At 55.4% G+C, this 18,584-nt stretch overlaps 7 protein-coding genes across 7 annotated transcripts; 2 read left to right on the forward strand and 5 right to left on the reverse strand.

Moving 5' to 3' along the window:
- Nucleotides 1-1,904: 1,904 nt before the first annotated feature.
- On the forward strand, nt 1,905-3,398 carry PG985_006796 (uncharacterized protein; the record flags this gene model as incomplete). The annotated part of the gene is made up of 5 exons (XM_066826565.1): nt 1,905-2,006; nt 2,082-2,177; nt 2,256-2,360; nt 2,417-2,817; nt 2,888-3,398. The coding sequence occupies 5 exons, from the start codon at nt 1,905-1,907 to the stop codon at nt 3,396-3,398; spliced, it is 1,215 nt and encodes a 404-aa protein (XP_066686172.1).
- A 440-nt stretch (nt 3,399-3,838) lies between these two features.
- Nucleotides 3,839-4,888, reverse strand: PG985_006797 (uncharacterized protein; the record flags this gene model as incomplete). The annotated part of the gene is made up of 1 exon (XM_066826566.1): nt 3,839-4,888. One exon carries the CDS (start codon nt 4,886-4,888, stop codon nt 3,839-3,841), a length of 1,050 nt encoding a protein of 349 aa, XP_066686173.1.
- Nucleotides 4,889-5,675: 787 nt separating this feature from the next.
- PG985_006798 (FAD dependent oxidoreductase superfamily protein) lies at nt 5,676-7,091 on the reverse strand (the record flags this gene model as incomplete). Its single annotated transcript, XM_066826567.1, has 1 exon — nt 5,676-7,091. One exon carries the CDS (start codon nt 7,089-7,091, stop codon nt 5,676-5,678), a length of 1,416 nt encoding a protein of 471 aa, XP_066686174.1.
- A 756-nt stretch (nt 7,092-7,847) lies between these two features.
- Nucleotides 7,848-9,437, reverse strand: PG985_006799 (ribonucleoprotein; the record flags this gene model as incomplete). The annotated part of the gene is made up of 1 exon (XM_066826568.1): nt 7,848-9,437. The coding sequence occupies one exon, from the start codon at nt 9,435-9,437 to the stop codon at nt 7,848-7,850; it is 1,590 nt and encodes a 529-aa protein (XP_066686175.1).
- A 1,348-nt stretch (nt 9,438-10,785) lies between these two features.
- On the reverse strand, nt 10,786-11,449 carry PG985_006800 (uncharacterized protein; the record flags this gene model as incomplete). Its single annotated transcript, XM_066826569.1, has 3 exons — nt 10,786-10,872; nt 11,086-11,191; nt 11,292-11,449. 3 exons carry the CDS (start codon nt 11,447-11,449, stop codon nt 10,786-10,788), a joined length of 351 nt encoding a protein of 116 aa, XP_066686176.1.
- Nucleotides 11,450-12,226: 777 nt separating this feature from the next.
- Nucleotides 12,227-13,888, reverse strand: PG985_006801 (protein disulfide isomerase; the record flags this gene model as incomplete). Its single annotated transcript, XM_066826570.1, has 3 exons — nt 12,227-13,379; nt 13,447-13,663; nt 13,753-13,888. 3 exons carry the CDS (start codon nt 13,886-13,888, stop codon nt 12,227-12,229), a joined length of 1,506 nt encoding a protein of 501 aa, XP_066686177.1.
- A 2,023-nt stretch (nt 13,889-15,911) lies between these two features.
- Nucleotides 15,912-18,209, forward strand: PG985_006802 (amidohydrolase; the record flags this gene model as incomplete). The annotated part of the gene is made up of 5 exons (XM_066826571.1): nt 15,912-15,939; nt 16,096-16,578; nt 16,642-16,723; nt 16,778-16,869; nt 17,344-18,209. The coding sequence occupies 5 exons, from the start codon at nt 15,912-15,914 to the stop codon at nt 18,207-18,209; spliced, it is 1,551 nt and encodes a 516-aa protein (XP_066686178.1).
- Between the last annotated feature and the right edge of the window lie 375 nt (nt 18,210-18,584).

Here is an 18,584-nt window from a genome sequence, read left to right on the forward strand (position 1 = left end):
GAAGGCCCAGGCGAGCGGAGCGTGACCTGCAACGAAGGACAGCGGTGCGCTTGTTTCAGTCTCGCTCAGAAATTTGGGCGAGCCACAAAAGTTTCAATCGGCAACGGTCTTTGCGGCCGGGTGTACGGGTATGCGGCGATTTCTGGGTGGGACACTTGCTCTGCTTCTGTGGCACTGCTCGAGTTACATCCCATTACCAAATTATCGATCGACATTGGATTATGCCCATGGCCTGTTACACACGCCTCATTATCGGAGGGCCAACAGGGCCAAGAGGCAAAGAGGGACGCCACGAAATCGCCGTTGCAACGGCCGGAACGGGGCTCCATTCTTCTCGGCAGAAAAAAAGGCACTCTGGCCTCATGTGGGCCTCGCCCTAGAAGAAAAAGAAGAAGAAAAAAAGGGAAGAAAGACCGCGGAAAAAACACTTTCCACACTGATGACCCGAAGGAAGGGAGTATACGAGTGAACCCCATCTGGATTGTCACCAACAAGGCTGCTTCCGGGCAAGTGCTAGGAAGTGCTAATGATGAATTCGGTGCCTTGCATGGGTTCCAGAGCTCTGGCCCCATCCGAGCGGAGGATATATTGAACCCCCCCGGCCTACACGTGGATGACTTCATTTACTCGACACCTTGACACTTCTGTCACATCGAGAACATCGCTCCGAGACAACCTTTCGTCTGTCTTTCCTTCTGCCGCCATTTTCTGTTCTTATTAATTAATTCTCCGAGGAAAAGAGGGACAGATACAGGTTCGTCCTGTTTCAGATCTGATGTTCGTCAAGGCCCTTCACCAGAAACTCAAAATGGGCATCCAAAACAATCCGGAGATTGCTCCAGTTGAATAGCAACGCCCCTGCATACTGGGTTACATGGAAGAAAGCGATTAGGATACTGTTTCCATCATGGCAATACCCGGTACGCGCCAATTGCCAGGGGTTTACCCGGCCCTGCTGAGCACGATGCTACCCTTTCTCGCCTTTGCGCCCCGGATCCAAACCGGCTATGCCTTTCCAAGCCTTTAGAGCCTCTCCTCCACTCTTCAGCACCGAGACAAAACGTGTGGAAAAGGGAAGAGAGAGAGAAGAGGGAGGGAAAAAAAAAAAACATTGCGCAAGGACAGGGGCAGCATGACCGAACCAAACCGCTGCTAGTGGTGTTAGACACCACTGTGGATGGGCTATGGACCGTGCGGCTATATTCGTCTAGCTAGAATGATACTTCCGTGAGGATCACCAACGGGAATCACCCCCAAGAGGCAAAGACCTGCAGAATCACTTCTAAGATTGGCAGCACTGAATCGGATTTCATGGCTTCTTTTGATCTCAGCCCCTGAGCGTTCCCCAAACGAGCAAAGGCTGGCACCAAGTGCAGTGCCGCCCGGCAGTCTGGGGCCTGGGCAGTCTATGACATATAACCGTGCAACCCCGTCCAGGTCCATGTGTGTACAGTAGCAATACTACCTACATATGTGCGCCTGATAAGCAACGAAGATAGCCATGCCACGCAGCTCATATGTGCCTTGCTATCATCCATATTAGAAAGCACATCCTCGCGCCTTAGTTAGGGGCCGTTTGAGCAGAAGCATCTGTCGTTCGTTGTTTGAAGATCTAGGTTATAGCGCTCCACTTCTAACGTCCGTCCACCCGCAGCCGCATCGCATCACAGGTAAACATCGATCGGCTTACTTGCCCGTCTGTTCCTGATAAGACCCTATGGCCCCGTCTTTGCTCTGTTTCTCGATCTCGACTTTTGCTTCCTAGGCTAGGAGCTTCAGTCAACTTGCGTCCCCTAATATCAACAACCCTCGACCCGGAATTCCCTTCTCCTCCTTGCCGTTACCAAGCCGGATCTTGGGTCTGCCAGTTTTTTTTGTGCGGCATCCTACTCTATATTGTAATCATGGCGTCCGACACTTTTACCTACTCGTACATCAACTTCGACGAGCCGGAGCCTCTGTCCAACAGGAAGTCGACCATCCTCGCCGTGGTCATCACTTTTATGGTACGAGAGCAGCCAGCAGCAGCAGCTTACACCCCCGTCACCGCAAGGCAGTAATCCGTCTAACTACCGTTGCAGTGTTTCTCCTGGACTTGTGTGGCAAGTCGACTATGGGTTCGGTTCAAGATTATCCGTGACCCCGGCTGGGATGACTTCTGCGTCGTAATGTACTTGGTATGCGACAAAGGACCCCCTGAGCAGATAGAGACGTCTGCGGAACAGTATAGGGACTAACACGGTGGATGTGTGCAGCTTACCACTACGTCTGGAAGTATCTCGTTGGTTACCGGCACAAAATATGGACTAGGCCAACACTTTCTCACGTTATCGATGGAGGATATGATAACATGGTCCAAGGTTAGTGAGACGGTGGCTGCGCCGGATCCATGCAGGCGACTGACAAGCCCCCTTAGACTTTCTACGTGGCGAACGCCGCCTACTGCACATCGACAGCCTTCATCAAGCTGGCATTGCTTCTCCAGTACCTTCGCGTCTACCCCAAGGGCTCTCTTATGCACCGGGCATGCCTGGCGACTTTGATATTGACGGCTCTCTGGGGCCTGGTGTATTCGTTCATCTCCTGGTTCCCGTGCTTTCCTGTCAACCATGTCTGGGAGCTCAAGCCGGATGCGAAGTGCTATGGTTACGGATCGTCGAGACCATCCGAGTTCTCGGCCACATACGAGAGCCATACTGCCATCAACATGATCCTGGACGTTATCGTCCTGATCATCCCTATGCCGCTGCTGTTCAAGGAAGGCACTGGGATGGCACAACGCGTGAGAATCGCCGCCCTGCTGTTTATGGGTACGATGTATGTCTCACAAAAGAAACTTCGCCCCGCCACCTACATTTGTACATGACTAACACGGTTCCACCTTCAGTGTCATTGTCCTCGCCATCTGGCGCCTCCAGACCATTCTTGAGCACAAGGCGGCCACCGTGCCTACGCGCGACCCGACGTGGTACGGCCCCATCACGATGCTGCTCGCGGTGCTCGAGGTGGACGCGGCGGCGGTGTGCGCGAGCGTGCCCATCTTCTGGCCGGTGCTGAGCAACAAGCTGGGCGGCATCTTCGTGACGCAGGAGATTGAGATCCGCCGTGAGACGCGCTTCTTCCAGATGGACGAGGAGGAGGCGGGGGTGGGTGGCGGGCGCCACGGCCGCGGCTCCGTCATGATGGCCCAGCCGCACAGCCGGACCGGCAGCGAGGCCGAGCTGAAGCAGCACCACCCCCACGACAGCGACGCCAAGCAGCCGTCGAGCTACACGGGGTCCTACTCGATGAAGTCGATGGACCCGCTCTCGCTGCCGCCCCTGGAGGAGCCGTCGTTGAATTCCCACGAGGCCGTGGTGGAGTCGCCGCACAAGAAGAACGGCTGGAAGTGGGTTTAGACGACGTCTTCTTGGGTAGGGGTATAGGAGATACAACCAAAACTAAAAGAAAAAGATTAAACTCTTAACGCGCACCAGATGCTGCTTTCTTTCTTTTGTAGGAGTGGGCGGGACGGGCGAGCACACAGGTGGGATGAAACTAATGATCACACTTGATTTTGCATTTTGTCGTATTACTGCCGGCACTGCTTTGTATTATTACTCGATACCCTATATGTAGCTTTATTATTTTATTTATTATTACTATACTGCCGTCTTTCGCTACCCGTCATCCCCGGCCCAGTATACGCGGCCAAGGAGCCTATTGGCGCATCGGTTCAACTTACAACGTGGTGGTCTACGCAAGATCCTGCAATGTTCGATCTGTAGAAAATGCAATTATTCAACTTCCTCCGGATTAGTCCTCAGCGGATCCTACGGAACCAAGAATAGCTCGACGATTATATGGCTTCTTGGTTGATTTCGTCCCGAACGTGGACCAGGCAAGCCATTCTCCAGGAATACTCGTCTGCGAGATTGCCCAGCTCCAGCTTCAGCTCGTTCTTCTTCTTTTCCTTCTCGTCGTCGTCGTCGTCCTCCTCGTCCTCCTCCTCCTGCGGCGTCTCCGTCTGGTCCACCACCATCATCTCCCACTCGAGGTCGATCGCACGGGTCCGGTACCAGAGGCGCTCGAAGGCGAAGAGCCAGTCGAAGTACAGCGCCGGGGCCTTGCGCATGGGCTCGTCTTCGAAGCGGTCCAGCGCACGCCGGCGCGTCTGCAGGTTCTGCAGCTCCGACTGCTGCCACTGCGTGTAGGCGGCCCCGCCGCCGCGGCTGGCGACAGCGACGCTCAGGTGGAGCATGTCTTGGGTGTCGCAGGCGTAGGCTAGCTCGGCCCGCGTGATGCGTCCGAGGTGGCGCAAGTGGTGCTGGTAGGAGGAAGCGTCGGTCGTCTCGGGTTGTGGCTCCCGGTAGACGCTTACCCGCCGGCCGTTGTCAGGGAGGGGCTTGTCGACTGCGGACGTGCTGGATCGGCCTCTCTGGCAGTAGTAGAACTGGCCCTTCTCCTCCATCTCCTGGCGGTCCCGCGTCTGCCACTGGTCGTAGTCGCTGGGGTCGGTTCCGTCGTAGGAGCTGAGGAGACTGCGCAGCGAGGTTTGGTTGCTGTGGATGGAGTTTCTCAGTTCCATGGCCCGATTGGCCTCCAGGAGGCGCTGCAGCTGTCCACAGGCACCACAGGGCAGACAGACGGGCAGTGGGCCGGGTAGAAAGGTAGTGGCCTCATCCGAAACGGGAGACGCGGTACAGGCACCGGGTTGGCCGCAGGCGTGTCCAAAGGAACGGGCCCCCTTTTTGCAGTAAGGGCACGCTTTTGGCGGGCTTATCTCCCACCATTTGGTGATGCATTCGGGATGGTAGACATGTGAGCATCCGAGGGCAACGAGCTCGGAAAGGGGTCTCTCCTGGTGGCAGATGAGACAAGTCTCTCTGAGCAGGACGTTGTCTGGCATGGTCGTTGTCTGACAGTATTGTTGTATCTCCGGGGCTTGTCTCTTGTGCTGTGTGTCTTTTGAGAATTACCTGGGTGTGCCTGAGCCAGTATTTATGGAAAATGAGTGGCCGGGTCGCGTATCGGGTGGTCTGGAGAAGAAAGAAATTGTAGATGTTTCCACCGTCGAGTGACAATGAGTGACTCTCACGATGTCTCGGCTTGTGTCCTTCTAGGAGCTTCGAGGCAGGAAGAAATGCAATACAAAGTATGCGGCCTTGGTGCAAATGGTGCCAGAATACTGTAACTCTCTGCTTCACAGCGTTTACCCGTGATTTTCCATGGGGCGGACAAAGAGTTGCGAGGTATTACCATACTGCTAAAGCATAAACTAATGTGAATTCACTCGCCCCTCACGCCTGCAATGTTTGCCTACTCCTTTTAACCAAATAGACCTCGTCGTCGACGAGGGGCGTCAAAGTGAGGGGCGATTGCGGATCGAGGGGTGAAGGGGCGAGGGCTAAGGGGCAATTGCCAGACTGACTTTTGTATGATGGTATGCACATACCACATACAACTACCGCTTTATCTCTTGCTATGATCCCTCGATACTCACATCTGTAAGATTCCTCGTACGTCACGGCCACCTTGTGCGTTGTTTTGCTTCTTGTGATATTCGGGGGTAAGTGATCCGACCTTCACGCACCGTATACTCTCCCGGGTCTTTCATCCTGCAGATGTTAACAAACCTAGCCAAGCGAGAGAAAGGGATTCCCTTCCATCGGCCCCCCTGGTTTTCCCAAGAGAACTTATACGGTGACCCAAGCCTCCAGATCGCTCAAGTGAACCGTCTCCTTGTCCCAGACACGCTCCAGCCGGAACGGCTCCGGCAGCCACTCGGGCGCCTCCCCCGTCGTCATCATCTCGACCAGCGCCTCGGCGCACCGGAACGCCAAGCCCATGCCGTGCCCGTTCATGCCGACCGACATCCAGAGACCCCTACGGGCGGCCGACGGATCCTCGCCCACCAGCGGGAACGTGTCGGGCGTGTAGCACGTGATGCCGCCCCAGTCGCGCACCGGCGCGCCCTCCTCGCCCCAGGCCTCGGAGCCGAACGCCCGGCGGCCGGCGTGCCGGAGGTACGCCGCCACCTTGTCGTTCAGGACCGAGTCGTCGACGGTGTGGAGAGACTTGGCCACACTGCGCCCGCCGCCGTAGAGGATATCGCCCGCGCCGGGGAGCCCGGCGTCGCGGACCATGAAGTAGTCGCCGTTGCCGATGTCGTTAAGGGCGACACTCGTGCGGTCCATGACCGGGTGGTGCGCCATGTGAGACCCGGGCCGGACTGCGCTGACTTGGCTGCGGCCTGGGACCAGGAAGCCCGTCTGGTTGAGTCCGGTGTGCAGGGCGTTGGTGTAGGCATTGGTCGCCAGGACCACTTTCTGGGCCTGGACGGTGCCCCTATCCGTGACAACCTGCCATTTCGCCGTCTTGTTATCCTCGCCGGTCTCGAGGGGTGCCACTTTGAGAGCCATCGTGTGCGTCTGCAAGTCCAACCCCTTTTCCAGCCCCAGCTCCAGCATCCGGCACACGAGCCGGTACGGGTTCTGCGTGTGCGCCGGATACGTAATGACGCCCGCCGCCGACGGGAGCCCGACGCGCTCCTTGGCCGCCTCGCCCTCCCAGACGCGCCGCTCGACGAAGGGGCCGCCCGCCCCCGGACGCCGCCTCTCGACCTCCTCCCGCTTGCGCACGACGGCGAGGGCCTCGGCCCAGGCCGCGGGGGTGGTGTAGACGTCGGCGGTCTGGACGTCGCGGAAGTCGCAGTCGACGCCGTGGTCGCGGACGAAGGCGGCCATGTCGGCGACGTTGTCGGCCTCGAAGCGCTCAAAGGCCAGCGCGGCGTCCTCCCCGAAAGCGTCGACGTACTTGGCGAAGTTGAGGTGCCAGCCGGCGCGCACGTGGCCCCCGTTGCGGCCCGACGCCGCCGACGCCGCGGTGCGCGCCTCGAGCATCAGGACCTTGAGGGCGGGGTCGCGGACCAGCAGCTTGAACGCCACGGCGGCACCCGTGATGCCGGAGCCGATGATGACGTAGTCCCAGCGCGTGGAGGTGGGCAGGTCCGCGGTGGTCCGGTGGTGGGCGATGCGGTGTGGCGGCAGTTGCCAGTAGGACGTCAAGGGTCTCGGGTGGGGGAACCCGGGCATTGCTTCGCCGCCGCCCATGGTGCCGATTGACTTGCAAAAAGGTATACGGTTGTGTTGGAGGAGGGGAGAGTGAGTAGGGGCTGATGCAGTACAAACTAGATAGATAATACGGTTCTCGGTGCCGAGTTCAAATCCAAACTTTACGGAGGTGGTGTGGCATAAGTATATGTATATGTAACTGGGCGAATGGGAGAAGGCAGATTCCCGACTGCTCCGAATGTTTGGTTCCTCTCGGCTTCGGCTTCGGCTTTGGTCCCCCCATGATTGGCCATGCAATCACTACCATCATCATGCGTGCGTAGACGACCTGATGAGGAAGGAGACATCCATCCACCTCCATCTTGAACAAATCACGGCGGCATCGACAATGTGATGTTTATTCGTAGATTGTTACGCATTGTGGTTGCGTGGCCCGCCATCTGCATACGTAGGTATCTATCTGCCGCCACCATCACCAAGTGGGAGGATTGACTAGATCATCGATAGAACCAGTTCATATCCATTCATCCATTCAGTCGGTCATGAAAGTTCTCGTCCAACCCGCCGTCCACCCCAATCCCTCCCAATCAACAATCATCGGCTGAGGAACTCAGAGAACTCCCATGCTAGCTATTTAGTTATGTGGTCAATCCGCCGATCCATACCTCAAATTCCCGAGTCCCCTTGACAGCAATCCAGGAAACAAACACCATCATGTCGAAATGTAAGAACCCCCTTCCATCCCCTTCCCGTTGTGACGTCGGCCAGATGCAAAACAAGGGTGTAGCTCATGGCTTAATCAGATCCATGTAGCTTCCACTCTTTGTTCACTCGGCACTGCCGGCCGTTGCCACCAGGCTTGATCTCCATCCCCTGAAACACTTTGGAAGCCTTCTCTGCATCCTCCTTGGAACCGAGCTGAACGTAGCAGTAGAACCTGGGGCAGCCGTGGTAAGTCGCGGTGAAGGTACCTCCACTCACCTCGATGACGGGGGATGAGGGGCGTTCGGGACTGTATTGGTAGATGGGCTCGCTGACGCCGGTCACCTTGAGATCCATATTCATCAGCATCGACTGGATGTAGGTCTTGAAATCGCGGGAGGCGCCGGTGATGACCGGCAGATTCAGCACCTCGATCGTTCTGCCATCGGCCTGCGTCGAATTGTTGGGCGGTCTGTAGATGTCATCTCTGTTGTTGTCCAAGACGCCATCGCCATCGCCATCACCACTTCCATTGCCATTGCCACCCTCGGAGCCCTTGGCCATATCCACTTCACCGGGGACAGTTCCCTGAGACTCCGCGGGAGTGTCAAGGGGAGCTGCACGGGGGTCAATAGCAGGTGGCGCATAGGGGTAAAGTAACGGGTTATACTCAGTCATGCCCATACTGTACCAATAGAAGCATTGGCTGGGATGCGGAATGAATCCCACCGCAGGGTACTGGCCATCGTAGTAAGGATGAGGATAGAAGTATGGGGGAGCCCGCGGTTTCTTGGGTATCTGTTCAGAAGAACCAGAACTCGGAGAGCCAGGCTTTCCAGTACAATTACCTTCACCTGAAGGGATGCCACCCTGCTGGATGAGCCGTTGGTGCTCAAGGAACTCGCTGTAAGTCATGCCCTTGGGCAGGCAGTAGCGGCTGACGAGCTTGCGGCCCTCATACTCCAAGTGGTTGATCTTTTGCATGGCGGCGTGGGCGCTGCACGAATCTTCGTACGTGACGAAGCAGTAGCCGCGGTTTCGGTGATCGGGCTTGGTCTTGGGGTTCTTGCTCCGCGAGGGCGGCGGCACGTAGATGCAGCAGCAGTCGGGCTTGTACCAGCGGACTTTCTCGAGGAGGGCCACGATGTTGTTGTGGTCCAGAGTGAACTTGAGGTTGCCGATGTAGATGCGTCGCCCCTCGGCGATGGCTTCCTGGGTGGGACAGTGGTGCTTTCGTGGCCCACGCTGCTGCGGCTGTCGTTGTTCCGTGTGCTCATGCAAGTCCTCCTCGGCGACCGGATCGAGCTCCGAGCCCGTAGGACCGCCTCCGGGTGACATTGATACCGTGTCGTGAACCTGCTCATGGCCCTGTTCGTCTGCGTCAACCTTCTCAGCGTCGTGGAGTGCTACCACAGTGCTTCCGGAAATCGTCGAAAGTGTTGGCTTGTGGCCCGGCGCAACGTTGGTTTTGGTCGGGCTTTTGGCCGGGGTTCCGGAGCCGGTCTCAGACGAACCATTGTCAATCTTACTGGGTTCCTGGTCTTCGGCTTCCGGGCCATCATCAAGAAGGGGTGTCGTCAACTCGTCTGGCAAGGTGCTCACTGCGGCGGTGCCTTCACCTGCTTGAGTGGTGTCGACGTCGTTTTCATTGCCCGGCCGGCCTGCAACATAACGCTGTGCCATGGTATCGAGCTTCTCCCTCTTTGAGGATGATACAAGGAATGATCAAGGCCGGTCCTGATGAATGAAGAGCGAGAGAAACGTACTGGGTGAGACTAGGATGGTAAAGTATGGTAAGAGTGATAGAGTTGAGGTTGTACGAGCGTACAACTCCGTGAGTGAGGCGAGATAAGTTGTGGGAAGAGAGGTAGATGGAAATGCAGGTCGTGGGTCTCCCTCCTTATATGCCCCGTAGAAACATGATCCTTGACCTGAGCAACTGGTGTCCAGGTAACAGTCTATTGGCGGTTGTGGCAGCCTAGGTAATTCACAGACAGGACAATTCGAGAATCCAGAGGTTGAATCCATCTTTGATGCTTGTCTCCCTCAGTCCGGGCCATTGAACCTCCGGAGCCACCTCCGGAGGCAGATCCCGAGAACCAACAATATAACAAATGCCTATCCGTGATTAGATACTCATAGAACAATGGTATCCGGCGTTTCCTACGCAACCGCATGCTCTCCTCTCTAGTCTTCTCTAGAGGATAACAACCCACCTCTTGATTGACTAGGATCAATGTCCTAGCCAGGAGACATTTCTTTTGGGCAGTGGCTTTTTTGCACAATAACAATAAGCTCGAGAGGAATACTCGAGTGGACTCCTCTACCTCTCATGTACCCTGCCTCCTTTCGTGTGTCAGGAGATGTGCACTTATCCCCAGTCCGTGTTAATCAGAGAGTGAAAGAAATGGTCAGCGGTGGAAACATTGCCCATGAGTCTCCATTATGAACAACACGGACGTAGAACTGGAAGAAAACGGGGGTAACCCCAGTTACGAGATAGATGCCAGCCTTTCAACAAATGCAGTCTCATTTGTAGAGCGTTGGATGGGCGATGTGATTCCTTGCCAGACATTGGCCTCCCGGCTTTGATGCGTGACAGTCCCGAGCGGATTTCGGTTTGAAAACACTTGCAGATTACCAATATCAGAGACAGCACAAACCCCAGTGAAGTTGTATACTTATATCACCATGTTATATTGCAGTTTGCACACCATGGTCAAGTTTGAATGTGTGTAAATGCGATGCCATTCATTGCACCTCAATCAGCAAACCGAATACCAGTGTTGTACAGCCTCATGTCTCGACGCTTTGCTTCACGCAAAAACAAACAAAGAAAAGAAGCTGTGAAGATCCGAAGAGTTCGCAATTCGCCCAAAATAGGATGCCGACTTCATCGCCAGTGCTTCCCGCTTTCCGTTTACTTCCCGAGAGGGAAAGACAGATCAACGTGAGCGCAGGAAACCCCTCGTTTCAACCCTGCCGGAAAGTTCCCATGTCCCACCACCCAGTCTTCCAATGCCTTCAACCATTACTTCCTTTTGCGCTCCGCAGCGTCCATCTTGTCCTCCAACTCATGAACGTATTTGTTCAGCCGCTGACAGGCGGCTTGCAGACCCTGTAACAAAGTAGAAACCCCACAAGTTAGTCAAATATATCCTCATACATCAATATAGAGGGCGTGACCCTGTAGGAAATATCCTCGGCCAATCTGCAAAAAACCCAAACCCGGCCCCCCCCCCCCCCGGCAATCGCAACAATCTCTTGGGGGCCCGCGGCAAATAATCGATCGCCAGGCTATTATTGAACATGTTATTTGGTGGCAACGTACGTAGATGTCCTCTGTCAAGAGCTCGTTGCTCGCCTTGTATTCTTGCAGGACGTAGGTGTAGACGCTGCCGCCGGCGAGGGTCGAGCCAAGGAGGAAACCGAAGAGACTGCACAACGGGCATTTGATCGGATCAGCAATTGAGCTCCCTGTACAGCAGCGAAAAAAAAAAAAAAGCATCAGGGCGTGGTTTGGAAAACACTGCTTACCCTCCACGGAATGCGCCCACGGGCTTTCGCGCAGGCAGAACGGTGCCATCGGCAAGTCTGCGAGTGGAAGCCGAGAAGTTGCGGGCGGCAGTGGCGGCGCGCATGGGGGACAGGGCCGAGAGGCCTCGAGCGCCCGTGGAGAATGCTCGCGCAGACATGTTGGATGTGCGTGCAGTCGGTATTGGCGATGTTGTCGGTCGGGTGGCGAGTTATGAGAAGAGTTGAGGTTGTTTCGGGATTCCGGTGACGACGAATTGATTCAAGCTCAATTGGAGGAGCTTGTCCCACGAGCAAGCCTAGCTGCATTACCGAATCCGGCACAGACAGGCTGACAGGGGTCTTACTACCCAGCAAATAGTCGCAGCTCTTGTCTTTTTAAAGTGGCCTCCGGCGGACAACTGCTGCTACACGTACCAAAGCTATTAACTACATACATGTACATACGTAACGTGCCTCATCTATTGCATGCATATACTCTATACAATTCTGGCTAGGTATACTTAGTCGAGTAACTCGGACTTTTTCGCTGCAGGACGTCTGTTCAACATGATTTCATGAGATTCAAGGCAGCAAAAGCCTCCAAGGCACATGTTAGTAGATATTGTTAACATGGGCTGCCGGTCTTTCCACAAGCCTACACGGCCGGGACTTTGCACGTGAAATAGTTAGACTGACGCAGCATGTAACACAAGCAATGGTAAAATAAGGCAAGCATGTAAGTACTGTCACCATCATTGCAATGGGTACGCATATCCATGGGTGTTCTTAATACGCATAAAATCATTAACCCTATAGGTGTGCTAGGTTTGTCCTAGTCCTTGGTTTTTGTTCCCATTCCGAGAAACCCAGTTGCTCCAGCCCAAATCATCAGAGCCGAGCCGTAACGTGCAATTGTACAACGTGAAATGTGATGTCTCGCTAACTCAATAACCTTCCTACAGCTCATCATGAGTCTCCTCAGCAGCCTCGCTGCTGGTCGACTCAGTGGCAGCAGGAGCCACAGGGGTCTCCTCGGCAGACTTCTCCGAAACCTCGGCCTTGTACTTGCCGTTCTCCTTGACGAAGGTGATGAGGTCCTCAACGGTGCGCGAGCCGCTGTAGGTAACGGGCTCGCTCTTGCCGCCGGCGGGGTACAGCTTGATGGTGGGGAAACCCTGGATTTCATCGGGCACGTCGTTGGCAGTGGCATCAACCTTGGCAATGACGACCTTGTCCTTGAACTCCGAGGCGGCGTACAGGGCAGCAAGGTCCTCGTACTTGGGGGCGAGAGCCTTGCAGTGACCGCACCACGGGGCGTAGAACTCGATCAGGACATCCTTCTTGTCATCGAGAACGACGTCATTGTAGTTCTTGGCAACGACAACGGTGACGGCACCCTCCTGGGTCTCGGGAATGGGCTCAGACTTGATGCTGGGCTCCATCTTGCCAGAGCTGAACTCGTCAACGAAGGCCTTGATGGCGTCGTGGGTGATCTTCTTCTCCTGGTCGAAGGGGAACTTCTGGTTCTTAACCGTCTCCTGGATGGCGAAAGAAGGGAACTTGTCGGTCTTGAGATTCAGGTTACCGGCGTGAGCACCGAAAGCCTTGGCGTCAATGGTGGCGAAGTTGATCTTGCCGCGGTAGGTCTCAGCGAGGGGCTTCAGGGCCTCGCCCAGCTCCTTGCGCTCCTCGGGGGTCTCGGCGAAGATGTAGGCCAGGGGAAGACCGGCGGACATGTAGCCGGAGTAGGTCTCGGGGCCGACCTCGCCAATCAGGGGGGTAGAAGCGGTCTTGGCGAAGGCCTCAATGGCCTCAGCGTCGAACTTCTCAGTGAAGGTAGCCTTGCCCTCGTCGAACTGCTTGTACAGGACAACGGCAGGGGCCTCGACACCCTCGGCCTTGGCCAGGGCGGCGTCATTGCTGGCACCGAAGGGGTATGAGTCTCGGAGCTTCTCAGCGAGAGCAGTGAAGGTCTCGTTGGAGCTCTTGTCAGAAGCGTCGATGTAAGCGACAAGGACGACCTTGTCGGCGGTCTTGAAGTCCTCGAGGGTCTCGGAGGTCAGGAGGGAAACGGCCGGTAAGGACTGCTTGATCATGTATGATGTGATGCTGTAGGAGGTATAGTCAGTATGGATGCTAGAAAAGAGCTCGCGCACTGGGAACCGGCATGACTTACGCATTCGCCTTACGCTGGCCAGAGTAGGGGGTGATGTTGTCCTTGCCACGGAAGACCTTGAGGGTGGGGTAACCCTCAACGCCGAAGCTCTGGCAAAGCTCAGCCTCCTCGGTGCAGTCGACCTTGGCGAGCTTGATGTCCTTCTCCTTCAAGGAGGTGGCAGCCTCCTCGTACTCGGGGGCAAGAGCCTTGCAGTGTCCGCACCAGGGGGCGAAGACTATTCAAAAGAGCAAGTTAGCATTGTGTTTCGGGGTTGAAGTGTGTGGGTGGTGGGGGGGTCTTGTATTGTTCTTCAAGGGCACGTACACTCTGCGAGAACGAGATCGTTGGTCTTAACGAAGTCGTCAAAGGTGTCCTTGGTAAGCTGGGCGACATCCGAAGTGTCGGCGGCCGACACAGCGGCGGCGGCAGCCAGCAGGCTGAGAGCAACCTTCTTGTACATGGTGAAGACTACTGTTTGTGCGAGCAAAAGCGGTTAGCAATCTGTGGTTTCTGAATACGTGCGCCGGTTGCGCAAGAGAACAATTGGATTATCAATGCCTTTGCGAGTCTGTGAAGACAAACAATTGCAGAGATACAAGCTGGTTGTGGTAGGTGTTGGCGGTAGGTGGCAACAACAGGACCCCGTTGAGGCGAGGACGATAACAGTCCAACCGTCCCACCATCGCAACCGATAAGCTCGACCAAAGAGAGAGAGGTAGCTGGTAGCAGCAACAACTTACATCTGTGACTGGAGATTGTTCAACGTACAAGGCAGAATGCTGGATGGGCAAAAAATACTGAGAAAAGAAGGAATTGGTCCAGAGTAAATGGAGTTGAAGTAGTCTAGTAGGAATACTGGAACTGGCCCTGGAGCTGCTGCATTCAATACAAGTAGATGCCAGTCTGTCTTCAATTCCGCAGGCTTCACTCACTGCTTGCTTTGTATACATATATAACCTGATGTAGCACCACCCTACAGGGCCACCCCCACCTAAAAGGTGGAATGGGTTGTCGTCATTGGCCCCTGTGGGTGTGGCGTTGAACGTCCAGCGGGCGATTTCTAAGCTGCTTTTGGGCGGGTTGAACTTGACACTCTGTCTTTTTTCAGGCACCTTGCTGCTCCAAAGGGCAGGTATTTTTGGAGTCCTGGGCCGCGCTAGCCAGGGATGCCCGCCAACTGACTCTACCGGTACTGTACTCCAACTTTACCGCCTGCCGCCATGCCGCCCAGGCTCTGTCAGGTACCTCCCCTACCTGGCACTGTAGTGGGCAGTCAGTCAGTGGCACGCCCCAGCCAGCCGCCTCCCAAGGGTCTCTCCCGCCTCCAGACCATTGTCTTGATATTCCTCGAGATGTCATCATGTACTTGTACAGAACACACTAGGAAGATACGATACCGGCCGTGCAATGATACGATGGCCGTCTGATTCTGGCATCTCTCTCAATATTCCCAAGATACTAGACAAAAAGGAAAGACGCCGAACAAGCCCGGTGATCCTGTGTGAGCAAGTATGTATGCACGGCGGCACGCACACGCCCACCCACACACGCATCAGCATTGCCCTTATGCAGATCTTCTCAAGATCCAGCCTCAGGCTCCTTGCATGGCTGGGCTGGCCTGTCTTGCGTGGGTGCTTGGTCCAATGCGTATCGCCCTCCGCCTCCGCCCTAGTTCTTGCCTAAGGGAGTAAGCAGTCTATTAACGGCACAATAGGCCCTCCAATAGTACGCGCCAATCCCGTCCTTACTAAAGACAAGCAGGAAAGGACACATCTTTGCAAACCTACCGGCACCAGTTCCTCGAGGGGAGCACGCACGAGCGATTTCAGCACTTCTACTGGCCCTGATTCAATGAGGCTGAACGGAGGTGAAGGCAAGTCAGCTAAGGTGTGTCGAGAGTACATTTGATTAGCTGCTGCGAGATCCCATGGGGGAGCTGGGAGCTGCCTAAGTTTCGTTCCTAACCTTGCGAATACCCACATGGCTCCTCTCACCAGAAGATCCATCTCGTACAATGGGACATGCAAGACGTCCCGAAAGAAACACCTGGCTGCCTGGATTCACTTAGACCTATGGTAATTGGCTACCACTTTGTAAACCGACAGCCCCAGAGTCTCATCATGAAGTCGTTTGCCTAGAGAACGCTCTTTGGTAATTGGCGCGGGGTATACGCCGAGCTTTTCTGCTCGACTTATATGCCGTGTCCAAGGTCAATTATGTGATTGGTTCTCGAGCATCTAACTCAGTTCTCACAGGGTGATATCCAATGTGTGCTTACAACAGTGCCACATTGGGCGGGCTGCATCACCGTGCCATACTCATCCGAAGGACCTTCCCGAATGGCACAAGTGGCGTGGTTGCCATGTAACGCATGTGATAATAGTCGTTACCTGCTGGCTCTGAACGGCGGAGATTCGAGGTTGTTGATTTTGTTGTCATTTTTTCAATTTAATCACCAATGGTAGCCTTCAAGAAGAGACAAGATGACAATCAAAACAGTTGATGGGCCTCGTAAGTCCGTTTTCTCTCCCGAGCTGGAGCTCTATGAACACGGGGCTGCGTCAACATTGGCAATCATCCGCGAATGTGATAAAACTCAGTGAGGGTAGCCCACGAGCTACGGCTGACAGGGTCTATGTCCGGCAACCAGCTGACTTGCCCGCGTAGGAGGCTGTTCCCAGGATACCTCGGGCACTACATCTCCGCCGCCGGAGCGGCTGACCAGGCCTGTCTTCTCCACAGGCTTGGGCATTGCCATCAGACCCAAGAACTGGCAACCCAGCTCTTTACAGCGAGACAACGATGAGGCGAACACGGCGGTGAAAAAGGTGCCCTACACCATCGTGAAGGCCGACCTCCTGATCCCGGGCGACGGCGATCCCCTCGAGAATGCCGCGCTCGTTGTCGAAGGGAAGTTGATCGCCTGGGTCGGCGCCGCCGCCGACTTGCCGGGCAAGTACACCGAGGCCGGCCACTACCGCGTCTTCTTGGCGCCGGTCATCATGCCGGGGCTTTGGGACGTACACGCCCACTTTGACGGCGGCGGATCCGAGGAGCTGCCCAGCTATCTCGACTTCATCACGGAGCACCCGGCGTCGCAGGGGGCTCGGTTGACGCGGCAGTGTTGGGAGTCGCTGCAGCGCGGTTATGGTATACATGCCACTCCATAACATGACCTGCATCGCAATCGAACTAACAGATATGTGTAGTAAGCTAGGATCGTCATCAAGAGACCGCAGATTGTGCTAATCCAAATCAGACGTCATTGCGAGACGTTGCTGGCTACGGGTGTGAGGTAAAATACTCCTAAGTTGCGGTATCGCCATCAAATACCCGGCAATACTGACAGACCTCGACAGATCGCCAAGGCTATCGATGACGGCAGTATAGTAGGCCCAAACATCTATAGCAGCGGAGCTTGCTTGAGTCAGCTCGCTGGTCGTAAGTAAATTCTTCGTCGATTATATGCACCCCCATCTCCTTTTTATCCGCATACTCGGACCCTCGCTACACGCTCTCCACATCCAACGAGAACCATGGCATCACCAAAGCTTGATGGCTCACCCAACCAAGCCCAGAAAGTAAAACAACCACTGCCAGTGCAAGATCTAAATCAAAACAACATAACCCTCTATTGATCGGGCCGGTGTAGCCTAGCGGTAGTATTCTTATCCATATACTTAAAGGCAAGAGGGTTCAACTCCCTCTGCGGTCATGGTTTTTTTTTCTCCCGATTCTCTCTACGAGCACACTTTTATTGTCTTCTGTATGGTTTTGGTTCCTCTTTGAAATGCCTACGGAGTCAAAGATTCAACTATACTGCTGTTGCTGGTCTGAGTGTTGAATTAGTTCTATCGACCACTTTGCTTTAGAGTATAACACCGAGTATGGCTGATCTGATATATGACATCGCAGACGGAGATATCTTCCCTCTCCCCGCCGGCGACGTCCTCCTGACTCTCGGCGTCGGCAACATCAGCGCGGGCCACCACGGGACGAGCATGAGCCTCATCGTCGACGGCGTGGACGAGTGCCGGCGTGGCGTGCGGTTGCAGCTCCGCCGCGGCGCCAAGTGCATCAAGGTGATGGCGTCGGGCGGCGTGCTGTCGCTCGACGACGACGTCGACTGCGCCCAGTTCAGCGCCGAGGAGCTGTCCTGCATCGTCGCCGAGGCGCGGCGGCAGAAGCGGCTCGTGGCCGCGCACGTGCACGCCAAGGCGGGGATCCTGCAGGCGATCCGCGCAGGCGTCGCAACCATCGAGCACGCCTCCTTCGCCGACGACGAGGTCATCGCGCTCGTCAAGGAGAAGCGGGTCGTTTGGGTCGCCACGCGCACCGTTATCCAGCTGCTCCTCGACTCGGGGGGCGAGGGCGTCCCGCGCAAGAGCTGGGACAAGGCGCTGCGCATCGCCGACGCCTCGCTCGCGGGCTACAAGCGGGCCATCGCCGACGGGGGCGTCCTGTTCGCGCTAGGCACCGACATGCCGCCCGGCTTCAACATGGCCCTGGAGCTGGAACTGGCCGTCCGGTGCGGCATGTCGAACCTGCAGGCGATACGGTGCGCGACGGCCAACGGGCCCCTAACGGTAGGTGAGCAGGCCCCGAAGACGGGGCAGCTCAAGGTCGGCTTCGAGGCAGATCTCCTTGGCTTGACGGAGAATCCGGTCGAGGACGTCAGGATTCTACAGCAGAAAGAGAGCATTAAATACGTCTGGAAAGGGGGTGTGCTTTTCAAGGGGCCAGGTGTAGGGCCATGGGGTGAGAGCTATGTATTCAATTGATCTACTGTCATTCTATGGCCGCTGTCGGCGGTCCTGGAACGACCCAGACGACAGCGCCAAATTGCAGTCGACTCAGCAATAGTCATATCTCGGATACAGATTAACCAAGCTACGTGTATAGCATATATATATATATGCACTAAATTCATATATCATCAAATTATATGCTTCGGACCTGCGCCGGAAGCCAGTGAATACCCCGTCAAAGCTGGCTTCTAGTATGCAATACCAGCAAAACCTATCTTGTGTAACGCCAGGATGATGCAATCATGCCGTTTCGTTACTCGTTCCGTAGCCCTCATGTTCGACGTTTCAAAGCTCTCCAGGGAAAGCTTGCAAGATACATTAATACAAAATAATTGAATCGGTAGGTGA

This window comes from Apiospora marii (assembly GCF_038362585.1).
Source record: "Apiospora marii strain CBS 49790 chromosome Unknown utg000004l_segment0_segment0, whole genome shotgun sequence".
In the NCBI taxonomy this organism is placed as follows: Eukaryota; Fungi; Ascomycota; class Sordariomycetes; order Amphisphaeriales; family Apiosporaceae; genus Apiospora; species Apiospora marii.